General features: G+C 43.0%; 1 protein-coding gene across 3 annotated transcripts in view; it reads right to left on the bottom strand.

Moving 5' to 3' along the window:
- Positions 1-18,825, bottom strand: part of GLS (glutaminase) — a 1,045,544-nt gene that overhangs the window by 696,127 nt on the left and 330,592 nt on the right. For all 3 annotated transcript variants that reach the window (XM_053698626.1, XM_053698625.1, XM_053698624.1), the window contains exons 4-5: positions 12,127-12,256; positions 4,033-4,112 (exon numbers count right to left, since the gene is read on the bottom strand). In XM_053698626.1, the coding sequence (XP_053554601.1) occupies positions 4,033-4,112; positions 12,127-12,256 (210 nt within the window). The remainder of the gene's footprint in view (positions 1-4,032; positions 4,113-12,126; positions 12,257-18,825) is intronic.

Raw genomic sequence — 18,825 nt, 5'->3', positions numbered from 1 at the left:
TCTTTGTTCCCCCCTGATGATTGATGTACGCTACAGTCGTCATGTTGTCCGACTGAAATCTTATGAATCTGGCCTTCGCTAGTTGAGGCCAAGCCAGGAGCGCATTGAATATCGCTCTCAGTTCCAAAATGTTTATCGGGAGAAGAGACTCTTCCCGAGACCATAGACCCTGAGCTTTCAGAGTCTCCCAGACCGCGCCCCAGCCTAAGAGACTGGCGTCGGTCGTGACAATGACCCACTCTGGTCTGCAGAAACTCATTCCCTGAGACAGGTGATCCTGAGTCAACCACCAGAGGAGTGAGTCTCTGGTTACCTGGTCTACTTGAATCTGGGGAGACAAGTCTGCATAATCCCCATTCCACTGTTTGAGCATGCACAGTTGCAATGGTCTTAAATGAATTCGAGCAAAAGGAACCACGTCCATTGCTGCAACCATTAGTCCTATCACTTCCATGCACTGAGCTATGGAAGGCTGAGGAATAGATTGAAGAACTCGACAAGCGTTTAGAAGTTTTAACTTTCTGACCTCTGTCAGGAAAATCTTCATTTCCACAGAATCTATTGTTCCCAGAAAAGGAACCCTTGTGGACGGGGACAGGGAACTCTTTTCTATGTTCACCTTCCACCCGTGAGACCTGAGAAAGGCTAAAACAATGTCTGTATGAGCCCTTGCTTTGGAAAGGGACGTCGCTTGGATTAGAATGTCGTCTAGGTAAGGTGCTACAGCAATGCCCCTCGGCCTTAGGACCGCTAGAAGGGACCCTAGCACCTTTGTGAAAATTCTGGGAGTAGTGGCTAAACCGAACGGAAGAGCCACGAACTGGTAATGTTTGTCCAGAAAGGCGAACCTCAGGAACCGATGATCTTTGTGGATAGGAATATGCAGGTACGCATCCTTTAAGTCCACGGTAGTCATATATTGACCCTCCTGGATTGTTGGTAAAATCGTTCGAATGGTTTCCATTTTGAATGATGGAACTCTGGGGAATTTGTTTAGAATTTTTAAATCCAGAATTGGCCTGAAAGTTCCCTCTTTTTTGGGAACTACAAACAGGTTTGAGTAAAAACCCAGACCTTGTTCCGCTGTTGGAACTGGGTTTATCACTCCCATCTTTAATAGGTCTCCTACGCAATGTAAGAATGCCTGTCTCTTTATCTGGTCTGAAGATAAGCGAGACATGTGGAACCTTCCCCTTGGAGGAAGTTCCTTGAACTCTAGAAGATACCCCTGAGAGACTATTTCTAGTGCCCAGGAACATCTCTTGCCCAAGCCTGAGCAAAGAGAGAAAGTCTGCCCCCTACTAGATCCGGTCCCGGATCGGGGGCTACCCCTTCATGCTGTCTTGGTAGCAGCAGCAGGCTTCTTGGCCTGTTTACCCTTGTTCCAGCCTTGCAATGGTTTCCATGCTGGTTTAGGCTGGGAAGCGTGACCCTCTTGTCTAGAGGCTGCAGAGTTAGAAGCCGGTCCGTTCCTGAAATTGCGAAAGGAACGAAAATTAGATTTGTTCTTAGCCTTGAAAGGCCTATCCTGTGGGAGGGCATGGCCCTTTCCCCCAGTGATGTCTGAAATAATCTCCTTAAATTCTGGCCCGAAAAGGGTCTAACCTTTGAAAGGAATATCAAGTCATTTTGTTTTGGACGACACATCCGCCGACCAAGATTTTAGCCAAAGCGCTCTGCGCGCCACTATTGCAAAACCTGAGTTTTTCGCCGCTAATTTTGCCAATTGAAAGGCGGCATCCAAAATAAAGGAATTAGCCAACTTTAGTGCGTGAATTCTGTCCATGACTTCATCATATGGAGTCTCCTTTGGAGCGAATTTTCTAGTTAATCGAACCAAAAAGACGCCGCCGTGGTGACAGGAATAATGCACGAAATTGCTTGAAGAAGGAAACCCTGCTGAACAAAAATCTTTTTAAGCAATCCTTCCAATTTTTTATCCATAGGATCTTTGAAAGCACAACTGTTCTCTATAGGAATAGTTGTGCGCTTGGCTAGCGTTGAAACTGCCCCTCTACCTTAGGGACCGTTTGCCATGCGTCCCTTCTGGGGTCGACAATGGCGGACATAGTGACTAAGGAGTGGGAGAAGCCAGGTGGAACAAAAGGTACACCTGGCTTCTCCCACTCCTTAGTCACTATGTCCGCCACCCTCTTGGGTATCGGAAAAGCATCAGCGTGCACTGGGACCTCTAAGAATTTGTCCATTTTGCACAACTTCTCTGGAATTACCAAAGAATCACAATCATCAAGAGTAGCTAGCACCTCCTTAAGCAGGGCGCGGAGATGTTCTAGCTTAAATTTAAATGCCACGATATCAGGTTCTGCCTGCTGAGAAATTTTTCCTGAATCAGAAATTTCTCCCTCAGACAGACCCTCCCTCACTGCCAACTCAGATTGATGTGAGGGTATAACCGATAAATTATCGTCAGCGCCTACTTGCTCATCCTCTGTATTTAAAACTGAGCAATCACGCTTTCTGGGAAATGCTGGCAGTTTGGATAAAAGAGCTGCTATAGAATTATCCATTACTGCTGTTAATTGCTGCATAGTAACAAGCATTGGCACGCTAGATGTACTAGGTATCGCCTGGGTGGGCAAAACTGGTGTTGACACAGAAGGAGAGGATGATTAACTATCCCCACTACCTTCATTAGAAGAATCATCTTGGGCAACCTTATTAAATGTGACAGTACTGTCCTTACTTTGTTTGGACGCCATGGCACAATTTGCACATACATTTAAAGGGGGAACCACCTTGGCCTCTATACACACAGAACATATGCTATCTGAAGGTACAGACATGTTAGACAGATTTAGGCAGGCTAATAATGCAATAAAAACAATTTTAAACAAAACCGTTACTGTCTCTTTAAATAATAAAAAGAGCACACTTTATTTCTGAATGTTCAAAAAACTATCAAAGAAATATCCGATCTTTCTGAAATTTACACCCCAGTGTCTTAATGCTTTGAAAGTATTGCACACCAAATTCAAGTCTCTAAACCCTTAAATGAGCAAACCGGAGCTAATAGTTCAATTTACCGGTTTAAACACACTACAGTCCCTGCCACAGACTTTGCTGCAGCTTTTACCTTCCTTAGGGGTGATTCAACACAGAATTAAGCCTCCCTGAGTCCTTTTCTCAGCCACAGGACCCTCTCACATGAAGCTGCATGCACTGCCTATGGAAGTAACTGCGCAACTGAGGCGCGAAAATGAGGCCTCCTCCCTCTGCATACCAGAGTGAAGGGGCCTTTCTGACTAGATTAGGCGTCTAAACAACTGCCAGGCGCAAATAAACGTTCCCAAAAGTGTTTCAAAGTTCACAAAAACACTCCAATTGTCATATAATATGATAAACTAATCGATTTAGCCCACAATAGTGTCAACCAGCATAGAGCCCAATTTATAAGCCTTAATTCTGTTACTGAGTCTAAGAAAATGGCTTACCGGTCCCATAAGGGAAAACTGACAGTCTTCTAGCATTACTGGGTCTTGGAAGAAAAGAGACTGGTCATACCTGAAGCAGATAAGCCTGCTAACTGTTACCCCCAACTGAAGTTCTCTGGTTTCAACAGTCCTGCGTGGGAACAGCAATGGATTCTAGTTACTGGTGCTAAAATCATACTCCTCTTTTAACAGAAATCTTCATCACTTTCTGTTGTAGAGTAAATAGTACAAACTGGCACTATTTTAAAATAACAAACTCTTGATAGAAGAAATAAAACTACAACTAACACCACAAACTCTTTACCATCCCCGTGGAGATGCTACTTGTTCAGAGCGGCAAAGAGAATGACTGGGGGGCGGAGCCAGAGGGGGGGCTATATGGACAGCTTTTGCTGTGTGCTCTCTTTGCCATTTCCTGTAGGGGAAGAGAATATCCCACAAGTAAGGATGAAGCCATGGACCGGACACACCAATGTAGGAGAAAAGTCTAATTGTGTGTAGCAATAAAAGAAAACTAAATTAGTAACAGACATAAAAAAACACCCCCCCCCCACCAAAAAAAAACAAAAAAACTTATTACCTCTGACCATCAACAGTGCAAATGGAAACTCCCCACAGGTCTGGGCTAAATTTAGCCAGTTGAGGAATGTAATCAGCAACCTGCAAATAATTGTATATAAAGAATGTTAATTAAAAAAAAGAAGAAGGTATATGGTATTACTCAATTCAATTATCACACTAACCACAAGTATAAATGAGATGCAAGATAAAAAAATAGGACATCATAGTCTAGAACAGGAGCATCTACAGTTTAGTGAGATGAGATGTTTATTGAATCTACTTAGGCATAGGTTGAAAACATAAGCCTTCACATATTATCCAAAGAATATTCTTGTACTGGGTCATGGCCTGCTGTTTTATTTAACTTTTGAGAACAACTAACTTTTATGTTGTAAAATTATGTGGTGATTAAAGGATATAGGAAGGGAGTAAGTAAAACATCAGTCACAACATCCAAGTTTCCTTTATAGGTGCAGCAACCCAAATCGAAAAAGACAAAACCAAGCAATCAGCTGTCCTCTATCAGTAAATAACTTATTTTAATGAGGCACTCAGGGCATGGAACATTTTGTCCCGGGAATGCATTGATTCTGGCATCTTTTCAACTTTTGGATGCTAAAATTATCAAGATATGAACTCAAATAATCACACATGTGCCTCTACCTCTGCATTATAATCTAGCTGTGTGCCAGCTGTGACATTGCTTTCACTTTTAGGAATCTCTCGAAAGCTTGCTTGTTCTCTCAGCTACCCACTAGTAGCCTCTGCTATTTGCTGCTACCTGTCTGACTATACTCCTAGTGTCTTGCTGGCTATTGCTTGTACATATTGTATCCTAATGGCCATTCCTGCATATGTCATCTTCTGCTAGCCGTTATCTTTATATACTATAACCTCCAGCCTGTCATCTGCCAGCCATACCTGCATATTGAGGTTCTACTTGTTATGCCAGTCTGTATCATGGTTTGAACTTTAATATGCACAGTTATCATCTGTTTACTAAACCTTTATGAATCTAACTTAATCTACTTCTTACCATTGCCTCAGCCCTGGACCCTGCCTGGCCCAGTCTAAGGCCTGTTCTTATCTGAATTAACCTATATCTGAGTAACTATCGCAGAGAAGTATATGTGATGCACACCTTCAATAAAGCTTTTAACAGTATTCCTGATAGAGTTGCCAGAGATGAGCAGACTATCAACATTATCTATAAATCGCAACCATAGCAGAAGTATACTTCCCATCACGTGACGATGATCATACTGATAAGCATGCAGGCTATGAAAGTGCATGCTACGTAACTGTCAGCACCTTTGTATACCGTGCTCACCTTGCTACAGAGGACTACATCCAGTAGATGGGCCCATCCAAGGCAGTGCAAGCACAGTACCAAGGATGTGGTAAGGTTTTAACAAGGAGCAGTATACTGTGGACCAGGGGACTGGAAAGCATGTCCACACTTTCCTGGGAGGCTGGTGGCATCCAAGTACTGGAAGAAAATAATCACTGCCTGGCTGACTCCTGTCTACCTCTCTGCCCTTTTTGAGGTTTCATTAAAAGGGACACTGAATCCATTTTTTTTTTCTTTTGTGATTCAGATAGAGCATGACATTTAAAGCAACTTTCTAATTTACTCCTATTATCAAATTTTCTTCATTCTCTTGGTATCTTTATTTGAAATGCCAGAATGTAAGTTTAGATGCCTTCCAATTTTTGGTGAACAACCTGGGTTGTTCTTGCTGATTGGTGGATAAATTCATCCACCAATAAAAAACTGCTGTCCAGAGTCTGAATAAAAAAAAAAAAGCTTAGATGACTTTGTTTTCAAATAAAGATAGCAAGAGAACTAAGAAAAATTGATAATAGGAGTAAATTAGAAAGTTGCTTAAAATTGCATGCTGTATCTGAATCACGAACAAAAAAAATTTGGGTTCAGTGTCCCTTTAAGGAGGAAATGGGTCATAAATTGTTTAGAGATCCACTATCTAATTCCGTGAAGAACAGCACTTCAGAATTCACTTACCTCCTTGCTGGAGGCAAAAAAACATAATTTATGCTTACCTGATAAATTCCTTTCTTCTGTAGTGTGATCAGTCCACGGGTCATCATTACTTCTGGGATATTACTCCTCCCCAACAGGAAGTGCAAGAGGATTCACCCAGCAGAGCTGCATATAGCTCCTCCCCTCTACGTCACCCCCAGTCATTCGACCAAGGACCAACGAGAAAGGAGAAACCAAGGGTGTAGTGGTGACTGGAGTATAATTTAAAAAATAACTGCCTGCCTTAAAAACAGGGCGGGCCGTGGACTGATCACACTACAGAAGAAAGGAATTTATCAGGTAAGCATAAATTATGTTTTCTTCTGTTAAGTGTGATCAGTCCACGGGTCATCATTACTTCTGGGATACCAATACCAAAGCAAAAGTACACGGATGACGGGAGGGATAGCCAGGCTCTTTATACAGAAGGAACCACTGCCTGAAGAACCTTTCTCCCAAAAATAGCCTCCGAGGAAGCAAAAGTGTCAAATTTGTAAAATTTGGAAAAAGTATGAAGCGAAGACCAAGTTGCAGCCTTGCAAATCTGTTCAACAGAGGCCTCATTCTTGAAGGCCCAAGTGGAAGCCACAGCTCTAGTAGAATGAGCTGTAATCCTTTCAGGAGGCTGCTGTCCAGCAGTCTCATAAGCTAAACGTATTATACTACGAAGCCAAAAGGAAAGAGAGGTAGCAGAAGCCTTTTGACCTCTCCTCTGACCAGAGTACACGACAAACAGAGAAGATGTTTGTCGAAATTCCTTAGTTGCCTGTAAGTAAAATTTTAGGGCACGAACTACGTCCAGATTGTGTAGTAGACGTTCCTTCTTCGAAGAAGGATTTGGGCACAAAGAAGGAACAACAATCTCTTGATTGATATTCCTGTTAGTGACTACTTTAGGTAAGAACCCAGGTTTAGTACGCAGAACTACCTTATCTGAATGAAAGATCAAATAAGGAGAATCACAATGTAAGGCTGATAACTCAGAGACTCTTCGAGCCGAGGAAATAGCCATTAAAAATAGAACTTTCCAAGATAACAACTTTATATCAATGGAATGGAGGGGTTCAAACGGAACGCCCTGTAAAACGTTAAGAACAAGGTTTAAACTCCATGGCGGAGCAACAGTTTTAAACACAGGCTTAATCCTCGCCAAAGACTGACAAAAAGCCTGAACGTCTGGCACTTCTGACAGACGTTTGTGTAACAGAATAGACAGAGCTGAGATCTGTCCCTTTAATGAACTAGCGGATAAACCCTTTTCTAAACCTTCTTGTAGAAAGGACAATATCCTAGGAATCCTAACCTTACTCCAAGAGTAACCTTTGGATTCACACCAATATAGGTATTTACGCCATATCTTATGGTAAATCTTTCTGGTAACAGGCTTCCTAGCCTGTATTAAGGTGTCAATAACTGACTCAGAAAACCCACGTCTTGATAAAATCAAACGTTCAATTTCCAAGCAGTCAGCTTCAGAGAAGTTAGATTTTGATGTTTGAAAGGACCCTGTATCAGGAGATCCTGTTTCAGAGGTAGAGACCAAGGTGGACAGGATGACATGTCCACCAGGTCTGCATACCAAGTCCTGCGTGGCCATGCAGGTGCTATTAGAATCACTGATGCTCTCTCCTGTTTGATTCTGGCAATCAATCGAGGAAGCATCGGGAAGGGTGGAAACACATAAGCCATCGTGAAGTCCCAAGGTGCTGTCAGGGCATCTATTAGGACTGCTCCTGGATCCCTGGATCTGGACCCGTAACGAGGAAGCTTGGCGTTCTGTCGAGACGCCATGAGATCTATCTCTGGTTTGCCCCAACGTCGAAGTATTTGGGCAAAGACCTCCGGATGAAGTTCCCACTCCCCCGGATGAAAAGTCTGACGACTTAAGAAATCCGCCTCCCAGTTCTCCACTCCCGGGATGTGGATTGCTGACAGGTGGCAAGAGTGAGACTCTGCCCAGCGAATTATCTTTGATACTTCCATCATTGCTAGGGAGCTCCTTGTCCCTCCCTGATGGTTGATGTAAGCTACAGTCGTGATGTTGTCCGACTGAAACCTGATGAACCCCCGAGTTGTCAACTGGGGCCAAGCCAGGAGGGCATTGAGAACTGCTCTCAATTCCAGAATGTTTATTGGCAGGAGACTCTCCTCCTGACTCCATTGTCCCTGAGCCTTCAGAGAATTCCAGACGGCACCCCAACCTAGAAGGCTGGCGTCTGTTGTTACAATTGTCCAGTCTGGTCTGCTGAATGGCATCCCCCTGGACAGATGTGGCCGAGAAAGCCACCATAGAAGAGAATTTCTGGTCTCTTGATCCAGATTCAGAGAAGGGGACAAGTCTGAGTAATCCCCATTCCACTGACTTAGCATGCATAGTTGCAGTGGTCTGAGGTGTAAGCGAGCAAATGGCACTATGTCCATTGCCGCTACCATTAAGCCGATTACCTCCATGCATTGAGCCACTGACAGGTGTTGAATGGAATGAAGGGTGCGGCAAGCACTTTGAAGTCTTGTTAACCTGTCCTCTGTCAGGTAAATCTTCATTTCTACAGAATCTATAAGAGTCCCCAGGAAGGGAACTCTTGTGAGTGGAACGAGTGAACTTTTCTTTTCGTTCACCTTCCATCCATGTGACCTTAGAAAAGCCAGTACTAACTCTGTATGAGACTTGGCAGTTTGAAAGCTTGAAGCTTGTATCAGAATGTCGTCTAGGTACGGAGCTACCGAAATTCCCCGCGGTCTTAGTACCGCCAGAAGAGCACCTAGAACCTTTGTGAAGATTCTTGGAGCTGTAGCCAATCCGAATGGAAGAGCTACAAACTGGTAATGCCTGTCTAGAAAGGCAAACCTTAGATACCGGTAATGATCTTTGTGAATCGGTATGTGAAGGTAAGCATCCTTTAAATCCACTGTGGTCATGTACTGACCTTCTTGGATCATGGGTAAAATTGTCCGAATAGTCTCCATTTTGAATGATGGAACTCTTAGGAATTTGTTTAGGATCTTTAAATCCAGGATTGGTCTGAAAGTTCCCTCTTTTTTGGGAACCACAAACAGATTTGAGTAAAACCCCTGTCCCTGTTCCGACCGTGGAACTGGATGGATTACTCCCATTAACAATAGTTCTTGTATGCAGCGTAGAAACGCTTCTTTCTTTGTTTGGTTTGTTGACAACCTTGACAGATGAAATCTCTCTCTTGGAGGAGAGTATTTGAAGTCCAGAAGGTATCCCTGAGATATTATCTCTAGCGCCCAGGGATCCTGGACATCTCTTGCCCAAGCCTGGGCGAAGAGAGAAAGTCTGCCCCCCACTAGATCCGATCCCGGATCGGGGGCCCTCAATTCATGCTGTTTTAGGGGCAGCAGCAGGTTTCCTGGCCTGCTTGCCCTTGTTCCAGGACTGGTTAGGTCTCCAGCCTTGTCTGTAGCGAGTACCAGATCCTTCTTATTTTGGAGCAGTGGAAGTTGATGCTGCTCCTGCTTTGAAATTCCGAAAGGAACGAAAATTAGACTGTCTAGCCTTAGGTTTGGCTTTGTCTTGAGGCAGGGCGTGGCCCTTACCTCCTGTAATGTCAGCGATAATTTCTTTCAAACCGGGCCCAAATAAGGTCTGTCCCTTGAAAGGTATATTAAGTAATTTGGACTTAGAAGTTACATCAGCTGACCAGGATTTTAGCCACAGTGCTCTACGCGCCTGAATGGCGAATCCGGAATTCTTAGCCGTAAGTTTAGTTAAATGTACTACGGCTTCCGAAATGAATGAATTAGCTAGCTTAAGTATTCTAAGCCTCTCCGAAATGTCGTCCAGCGTAGCTGAACTAAGGTTCTCTTCTAGAGACTCAATCCAGAATGCCGCTGCAGCCGTGACCGGCGCAATGCATGCAAGGGGTTGCAATATAAAACCTTGTTGAACAAACATTTTCTTAAGGTAACCCTCTAACTTTTTATCCATTGGATCTGAAAAGGCACAGCTATCCTCTACCGGGATAGTGGTACGCTTAGCTAAAGTAGAAACTGCTCCCTCCACCTTAGGGACCGTTTGCCATAAGTCCCGTGTGGCGGTGTCTATTGGAAACATCTTTCTAAATATCGGAGGGGGTGAGAACGGCACACCGGGTCTATCCCACTCCTTAGTAATAATTTCAGTTAGTCTCTTAGGTATAGGAAAAACGTCAGTACTTGTTGGTACAGCAAAATATTTATCCAACCTACACATTTTCTCTGGTATTGCAACTGTGTTACAATCATTCAGGGCCGCTAACACCTCCCCTAGTAATACACAGAGGTTTTTGCAGCTTAAATTTAAAATTTGAAATATCTGAATCCAATCTGTTTGGATCAGAACCGTCAGCCGCAGAATGAAGCTCTCCGTCCTCATGTTCTGCAAGTTGTGACGCAGTATCTGACATGGCCCTAGCATTATCAGCGCACTCTGTTCTCACCCCAGAGTGATCACGCTTGCCTCTTAGTTCTGGTAATTTAGCCAAAACCTCAGTCATAACAGTAGCCATATCTTGTAATGTTATTTGTAATGGCCGCCCAGATGTACTGGGCGCCACCATATCGCGCACCTCCCGAGCGGGAGATGCAGGTACTGTCACGTGAGGCGAGTTAGTCGGCATAACTCTCCCCTCGTTGTTTGGTGAAATTTGTTCAATTTGTACAGATTGACTTTTATTTAAAGTAGCATCAATACAGTTAGTACATAAATTTCTATTGGGCTCCACTTTGGCGTTGGCACAAATAGTACAGGTCTCATCCTCTGAATCAGACATGTTTAACACACTAGCAAATAAACTTGCAACTTGGAAATATTATTCAAGTAAAACACAATGAAAAAACGTACTGTGCTTTAAGAAGCACTGAAAGATATATAACAGTTGAAATCAATAAACTTTGAAAAACAAAACACAATTTAGCAAAGGTTTGTTCCCATTAGCAAAGAAAAACTAACCCTGATGGCATAAAAAAGTTAAAGAATAAACGTTTTTTATCACAGTCAACTATAATCTCACAGCTCTGTTAGATTACTTCCCTCAAACAAGCTTTGAAGACCCCTGAGTTCTGTAGAGATAAACCGGAACATGCAGGAAAAAACAATGAGCTTCTGACTGAAATTTTTGATGCGTAGCAAAAGCGCCAAAAAAAGGTCCCTCCCCCTCACACACAACAGTGAGAGAGATCAGTAACTGTCATAATTAGATCAAGCAACTGCCAAGTGGAAAAATAGTGCCCAAACATTTTATTCACCCAGTACCTCAGAAAATGAAAACGATTTTACATTCCAGCAAAAACGTTTAACATAAATTAAGAGTTATTAAAAAACCTGTTGCTTTGCAATTAGGCTAAAGTCTTATATACACAGTGTAATTCCAGTGAAGTACCATTCCCCAGAATACTCAAATGTTAAATATACATACATGATATTATGTCGGTATGGCAGGATTTTCTCATCAATTCCATTGTCAGAAAATAAAAACTGCTACATACCTCTTTGCAGATTAAACTGCCCGCTGTCCCCTGATCTGAAGTTTACCTCTCCTCAGATGGCCGAGAAACAGCAATATGATCTTAACAACTCCGGCTAAAATCATAGTAAAAACTCTGGTAGATTCTTCTTCAAACTCCACCAGAGAAGGAATAACACACTCCGGTGCTATTAAAAAATAACAAACTTTTGATTGAAGAAATAAAACTAAATAAAATCACCATAGTCCTCTCACACATCCTATCTAGTCGTTGGGTGCAAGAAAATGACTGGGGGTGACGTAGAGGGGAGGAGCTATATGCAGCTCTGCTGGGTGAATCCTCTTGCACTTCCTGTTGGGGAGGAGTAATATCCCAGAAGTAATGATGACCCGTGGACTGATCACACTTAACAGAAGAAATTGAGCTAAGGATTATGGATGGGTGGTGTGTTGGGTGTTTTTGATTCTTCCTAGTGGACTGGAGTTTAATCCCACGTGTGATGGCTTGTGGACTTTCACCATGTTATAAAAGAAAATCACATAAATAGAAAAAATATGCAAAGGGATCTATTAAGTGGAGGCACAAGATTTGCAAACATTTTACCTTTCCACCTGATAACTTCTTAGCGCTTTCATAAAGCTCATCAATATGCGAGGTGAAAGACATAAAATCAGGAATGACAAACTTTCTTCTGAATGCCTGTGTGAGCAGAACAATGTTGCTTTGGACACACCTACAGAAAAAAAAGTAAATACTAAATCATGCTTAATTACACATCCTTGAGACAACAGTTTTGAATGAAAATGCAAGAAATTGGATGTTTCAATTTGTTCCAGCTTCTGTGTATTTGTTTTAAAAAATAGGTTGTGTCAGGTAGCAAAAAGTAAAATGAATGAATTATTGAATTAATCAATTGATAATATATATCATCCCACACAACTAACAGACTTTATTAATTCCAATCAACACTAGAAACACCAGTCTTTTAGGTCAATAAGCCAATCTATTATATTCCCTTGTGATCATTCTGTATAACCTTTCAGTTTCCACTACTGTTACATCTCTGATTCGTATCCGTTTGCAGACACAATGTAACATATGTCCTATTCAGCTCTACATTGCTGCTTCATGTTACAATTCCCCAAATAGGAGAATATTATCAATGTTTAAAGTGAAGGTCAATTTCTGCCATTCGCAATAACATAATTTATGCTTACCTGATAAATGTATTTCTCTTGTAGTGTGTTCAGTCCACGGGTCATCCATTACTTATGGGATATATTCTAATTCCCAACAGGAAGTTGCAAGAGGATCACCCAAGCAGAGCTGCTATATAGCTCCTCCCCTCACATGTCATATCCAGTCATTCGACCGAAACAAGACGAGAAAGGAGAAACTATAGGGTGCAGTGGTGACTGGAGTTATAATTTAAAATTTAGAACCTGCCTCAAAAAGACAGGGCGGGCCGTGGACTGAACACACTACAAGAGAAATAAATTTATCAGGTAAGCATAAATTATGTTTTCTCTTGTTAAGTGTGTTCAGTCCACGGGTCATCCATTACTTATGGGATACCAATACCAAAGCTAAAGTACACGGATGAATGGAGGGACAAGGCAGGAACATTAAACAGAAGGAACCGCTGCCTGTAGAACCTTTCTCCCAAAAACAGCCTCCGAAGAAGCAAAAGTGTCAAATTTGTAAAATTTGGAAAAAGTATGAAGTGAAGACCAAGTTGCAGCCTTGCAAATCTGTTCAACAGAGGCCTCATTTTTAAAGGCCAAAGTGGAAGCCACAGCTCTAGTGGAATGAGCTGTAATTCTTTCAGGAGGCTGCTGTCCAGCAGTCTCATAGGCTAAACGTATTATGCTACGAAGCCAAAAAGAGAGAGAGGTAGCCGAAGCCTTTTGACCTCTCCTCTGTCCAGAGTAAACGACAAACAGGGAAGAAGTTTGTCGAAAATCTTTAGTTGCCTGTAAGTAGAACTTCAGGGCACGGACCACGTCTAGATTATGCAAAAGACGTTCCTTCTTTGAAGAAGGATTAGGACACAATGATGGAACAACAATCTCTTGATTGATATTCCTGTTAGAAACAACCTTAGGCAAAAACCCAGGTTTAGTACGCAGGACTACCTTGTCTGAATGAAAGATCAGATAAGGAGAATCACAATGTAAGGCAGATAACTCCGAGACTCTTCGAGCCGAGGAAATAGCCATCAAAAACAGAACTTTCCAAGATAAAAGCTTAATATCAATGGAATGAAGGGGTTCAAACGGAACACCCTGAAGAACATTAAGAACCAAGTTTAAGCTCCACGGAGGAGCAACAGCCTTAAACACAGGCTTAATCCTAGACAAAGCCTGACAAAAAGCCTGGACGTCTGGATTCCCTGCCAGACACTTGTGTAAAAGAATAGACAGAGCAGAAATCTGTCCCTTTAGTAAACTAGCGGATAAGCCCTTTTCTAAACCCTCTTGTAGAAAAGCCAATATCCTAGGAATCCTAACCTTACTCCATGAGTAACTCTTGGATTCACACCAATATAAATATTTACGCCATATCTTATGGTAAATTTTTCTGGTAACAGGTTTCCGAGCCTGTATCAATGTATCAATAACCGAATCCGAAAACCCACGCTTTGATAGAATCAAGCGTTCAATCTCCAAGCAGTCAGCCTCAGAGAAATTAGGTTTGGATGGTTGAAAGGACCCTGAATTAGAAGGTCCTGCCTCAGAGGTAGAGACCATGGTGGACAGGACAACATGTCCACTAGGTCTACATACCAGGTCCTGCGTGGCCACGCAGGCGCTATCAGAATCACTGATGCTCTCTCCTGTTTGATCCTGGCAATCAGTCGAGGTAGCAACGGAAAAGGTGGAAACACATAAGCTATGTTGAAAACCCAAGGGGCTGCAAGTGCATCTACCAGCACCGCTCCTGGGTCCCTGGACCTGGATCCGTAACGAGGAAGCTTGGCGTTCTGGCGAGATGCCATAAGATCCAGATCCAGTTTGCCCCAACGACGAATCAGTTGAGCAAATACCTCCGGGTGTAGTTGCCACTCCCCCGGATGAAAAGTCTGGCGACTTAGAAAATCCGCTTCCCAGTTCTCCACACCTGGGATGTAGATCGCTGACAGGTGGCAAGAGTGTGACTCTGCCCAGCGAATTATCTTCGAGACTTCCAACATCGCTAGGGAACTCCTGGTTCCCCCTTGATGATTGATGTAAGCCACAGTCGTGATGTTGTCCGACTGAAACCTGATGAACCTCAGTGTTGCTAACTGAGGCCAAGCTAGAAGAGCATTGAATATTGCTCTTAATTCTAGAATGTTGATTGGTAGGAGTTTCTCCTCCTGAGTCCACGATCCCTGAGCCTTCAGGGAGTTCCAGACTGCTCCCCAGCCTAGAAGGCTGGCATCTGTTACAATCGTCCAATCTGGTCTGCGAAAGGTCATTCCTTCGGACAGATGAACCCGTGACAACCACCAGAGAAGAGAATCTCTGGTCTCCTGGTCCAGATTTAGCAAAGGGGACAGATCTGAGTAATCCCCGTTCCACTGACTTAGCATGCATAGTTGCAGCGGTCTGAGATGCAGGCGCGCAAATGGCACTATGTCCATTGCCGCGACCATCAAGCCGATTACTTCCATACACTGAGCTACTGATGGGCTTGGAATGGAGTGAAGGGCACGGCAAGCATTGAGAATCTTTGATAACCTGGACTCCGTCAGGTAAATCTTCATCTCTACAGAATCTATAAGAGTCCCTAGAAAAGGAACCCTTGTGAGCGGTAACAGAGAACTCTTTTCCACGTTCACTTTCCACCCATGCGACCTCAGAAATGCTAGAACTATCTCTGTATGAGACTTTGCATTTTGAAAACTTGATGCTTGAATCAGAATGTCGTCTAGGTACGGAGCCACCGCTATGCCTCGTGGTCTTAGTACCGCCAGAAGTGAGCCCAGAACCTTTGTAAAAATTCTCGGGGCCGTAGCTAACCCGAAGGGAAGAGCTACAAACTGGTAATGCTTGTCTAGAAAGGCAAATCTTAGGTACCGATAATGATCTTTGTGAATCGGTATGTGAAGGTAGGCATCCTTTAAGTCCACTGTGGTCATATATTGACCCTCTTGGATCATGGGCAGGATGGTCCAAATGGTTTCCATCTTGAACGATGGAACCCTTAGGAATTTGTTTAAGATTTTTAAGTCTAAGATTGGTCTGAAGGTTCCCTCTTTTTTGGGAACCACAAATAGATTTGAGTAAAACCCTTGTCCTCGTTCCGTTCGCGGAACTGGGTGGATCACTCCCATCACTAAGAGGTCTTGTACACATTGTAGAAATGCCTCTTTCTTTACTAGGTTTGTTGATAACCTTGACAGATGAAACCTCCCTTGTGGAGGAGAAGTTTTGAAATCCAGAAGGTATCCCTGAGATATAATCTCCAACGTCCAGGGATCCTGTACATCTCTTGCCCAGGCCTGGGCGAAGGGAGAAAGTCTGCCCCCCACTAGATCCGTCTCCGGAGAGGGGGCCCTGTCTTCATGCTGTCTTAGGGGCGGAAGTAGGCTTTCTGGCCTGCTTGCCCTTGTTCCATGACTGGTTGCCTTTCCAACCCTGTCTGTAACGAGTAGTAGTTCCTTCCTGTTTTGGAGCGGAGGAAGTTGATGCTGCTCCTGTTTGGCCTTTGATTTGGCCCTGTCCTGAGGAAGGGTGTGGCCCTTACCTCCCGTAATGTCAGCAATAATTTCCTTCAAGCCAGGCCCGAATAAGGTCTGCCCTTTGAAAGGAATGTTAAGTAGTTTAGACTTAGAAGTTACATCTGCTGACCAGGATTTAAGCCATAGCGCCCTGCGCGCCTGTATGGCGAATCCGGAATTTTTAGCCGTAAGTTTGGTTAAATGCACTACAGCATCCGAAACAAACGCATTAGCTAGTTTAAGCGTTCTAACTTTGCTCAAAGTCTCATCCAATGGTGCTGTGCGAATCGCCTCTTCCAGAGACTCAAACCAGAATGCCGCTGCAGCCGTGACAGGCACAATGCATGCAAGAGGCTGCAATATAAAACCTTGTTGAACAAACATTTTCTTAAGGTAACCCTCTAATTTTTTATCCATTGGATCTGAGAAAGCACAGCTATCCTCCACCGGGATAGTGGTACGCTTGGCTAAAGTAGAAACTGCTCCCTCCACCTTAGGGACCGTCTGCCATAAGTCTCGTGTGGTGGCGTCTATAGGGAACATTTTTCTAAATATCGGAGGAGGGGAAAAGCGCACACCGGGTCTATCCCACTCCTTACTAATAATTTCTGTAAGCCTTTTTGGTATAGGAAAAACGTCAGTACACACCGGTACCGCATAGTATCTATCCAACCTACATAATTTCTCTGGGATTGCCACCGTGTCGCAATCATTCAGAGCCGCTAACACCTCCCCTAGTAACACGCGGAGGTTCTCAAGCTTAAATTTAAAATTTGAAATTTCTGAATCCGGTCTCCCCGGATCAGAACCGCCACCGACAGAATGAAGCTCACCGTCCTCATGTTCTGCAAATTGTGACGCAGTATCGGACATGGCTCTCGTGTCATCAGCGCGCTCTGTCCTTAACCCAGAGCTATCGCACTTGCCTCTTAATTCGGGCATATTGTATAATACTTCTTTCATAACATTAGCCATATCATGTAAAGTGATTTGTAAGGGCCTTGATGTACTTGGCGCCTCAATCTTACGCACCTCCCGAGCGGGAGACGCAGGTACTGACACGTGAGGAGAGTTAGACGGCATAACTTCCCCCTCGTTGTCTGGTAATAATTTCTTTATCGGTACAGATTGACTTTTATTCAAAGTAATATCAATACAATTGGTACACATATTTCTATTGGGCTCCACATCGGCTTTTGAACATAATGAACAAGCAGATTCCTCTGTATCAGACATGTTTAAACAGACTAGCAATGAAGCTAACAAGCTTGGAAATCACTTTCAATAAGTTTACAAGCAATATAAAAAACGCTGCAGCGCTTTTAAAAACACAGTTGAATAACAAAGAAAACTAATTCAGTTATAGTGAACAATTCTTAACGAGAAATGTATTAATTAGCAGAGGATTGCACCCATTAGCAAAAGGATGATTAACCCCTCAATACCCAAAAACGGATATCAAATTAAGATTTAACGCTTTTATCACAGTCAAACACACTGTCACAGATCTGCTGTGACTGATTACCTCCCTCAAAAACGAATTTTGAAGACCCCTGAGCTCTCTAGAGACGTCCTGGATCAAGGAGGAAGAAACAGGAAGACTGTGCTAGAATTTTAACTGCGCAACAAGGCGCTAAAACAAGGTCCCTCCCACTCATATTACAACAGTGGGAGACCTGATATAACTGTTTCTATGCAGAAAATACGTTAGCCATGTGGAAAAAAATCATGCCCAAAAAGATTTATCACCAAGTACCTCACAAAACGAATAACATGCCAGTAAACGTTTTTAAAAACAACATTTTGAATGTCATGCAAAGTTATCACTAAGCCTGCTACCAGTCGCTTCCACTGCAGATAAGGCTTAAACATTATTTCAGTATTAACAGTATTTTCTCAGTCAAATTCTAGTCCCTAGAAAATAACTCAACTGCGCATACATTTATCAGCCTGATACCAGTCGCTACTACTGCATTTAAGGCTGTACTTACATCATATGGGTAACAGCAGTATTTTCTTAGTCAATTCCATTCCCAGAAAATAATGTACTGCACATACCTCATTTGCGGGGGACCCCGCATGCTATTCCCCTCTTTCTGAAGTTACCCTACTCCTCAGAATGTCGAGAACAGCCAGCGGATCTTAGTTACGTCTGCTAAGATCATAGAAAAACGCAGGCAGATTCTTCTCCAAATACTGCCTGAGATGCAAAAAACGGCACACTCCGGTGTCATTTTAAAATAACAAACTTTTGATTGAAGAATAATTAAGTAAAAACTCCAACTCCTCTTGCGACCTCCTTCTTTGTTGAGGGTTGCAAGAGAATGACTGGGTATGACGTGAGGGGAGGAGCTATATAGCAGCTCTGCTTGGGTGATCCTCTTGCAACTTCCTGTTGGGAAGGAGAATATATCCCATAAGTAATGGATGACCCGTGGACTGAACACACTACAAGAGAAACACTGTTTTAAACCTTATCTTCAAATTATTAAAGTCGCTGAGTTTATATTTATAAATAACTAATCCATTTCAAATAAAACATATATATAAAATACCCCGTTATCGTGATTAGCTCCGCCCCTACCACACTTCCTTAC

Source organism: Bombina bombina, chromosome 1, assembly GCF_027579735.1.
Source record: "Bombina bombina isolate aBomBom1 chromosome 1, aBomBom1.pri, whole genome shotgun sequence".
Classification (NCBI taxonomy): domain Eukaryota; kingdom Metazoa; phylum Chordata; class Amphibia; order Anura; family Bombinatoridae; genus Bombina; species Bombina bombina.
Note: the sequence above shows the minus strand (reverse complement) of the source record. Positions and strands in the feature narration are given on the sequence as shown.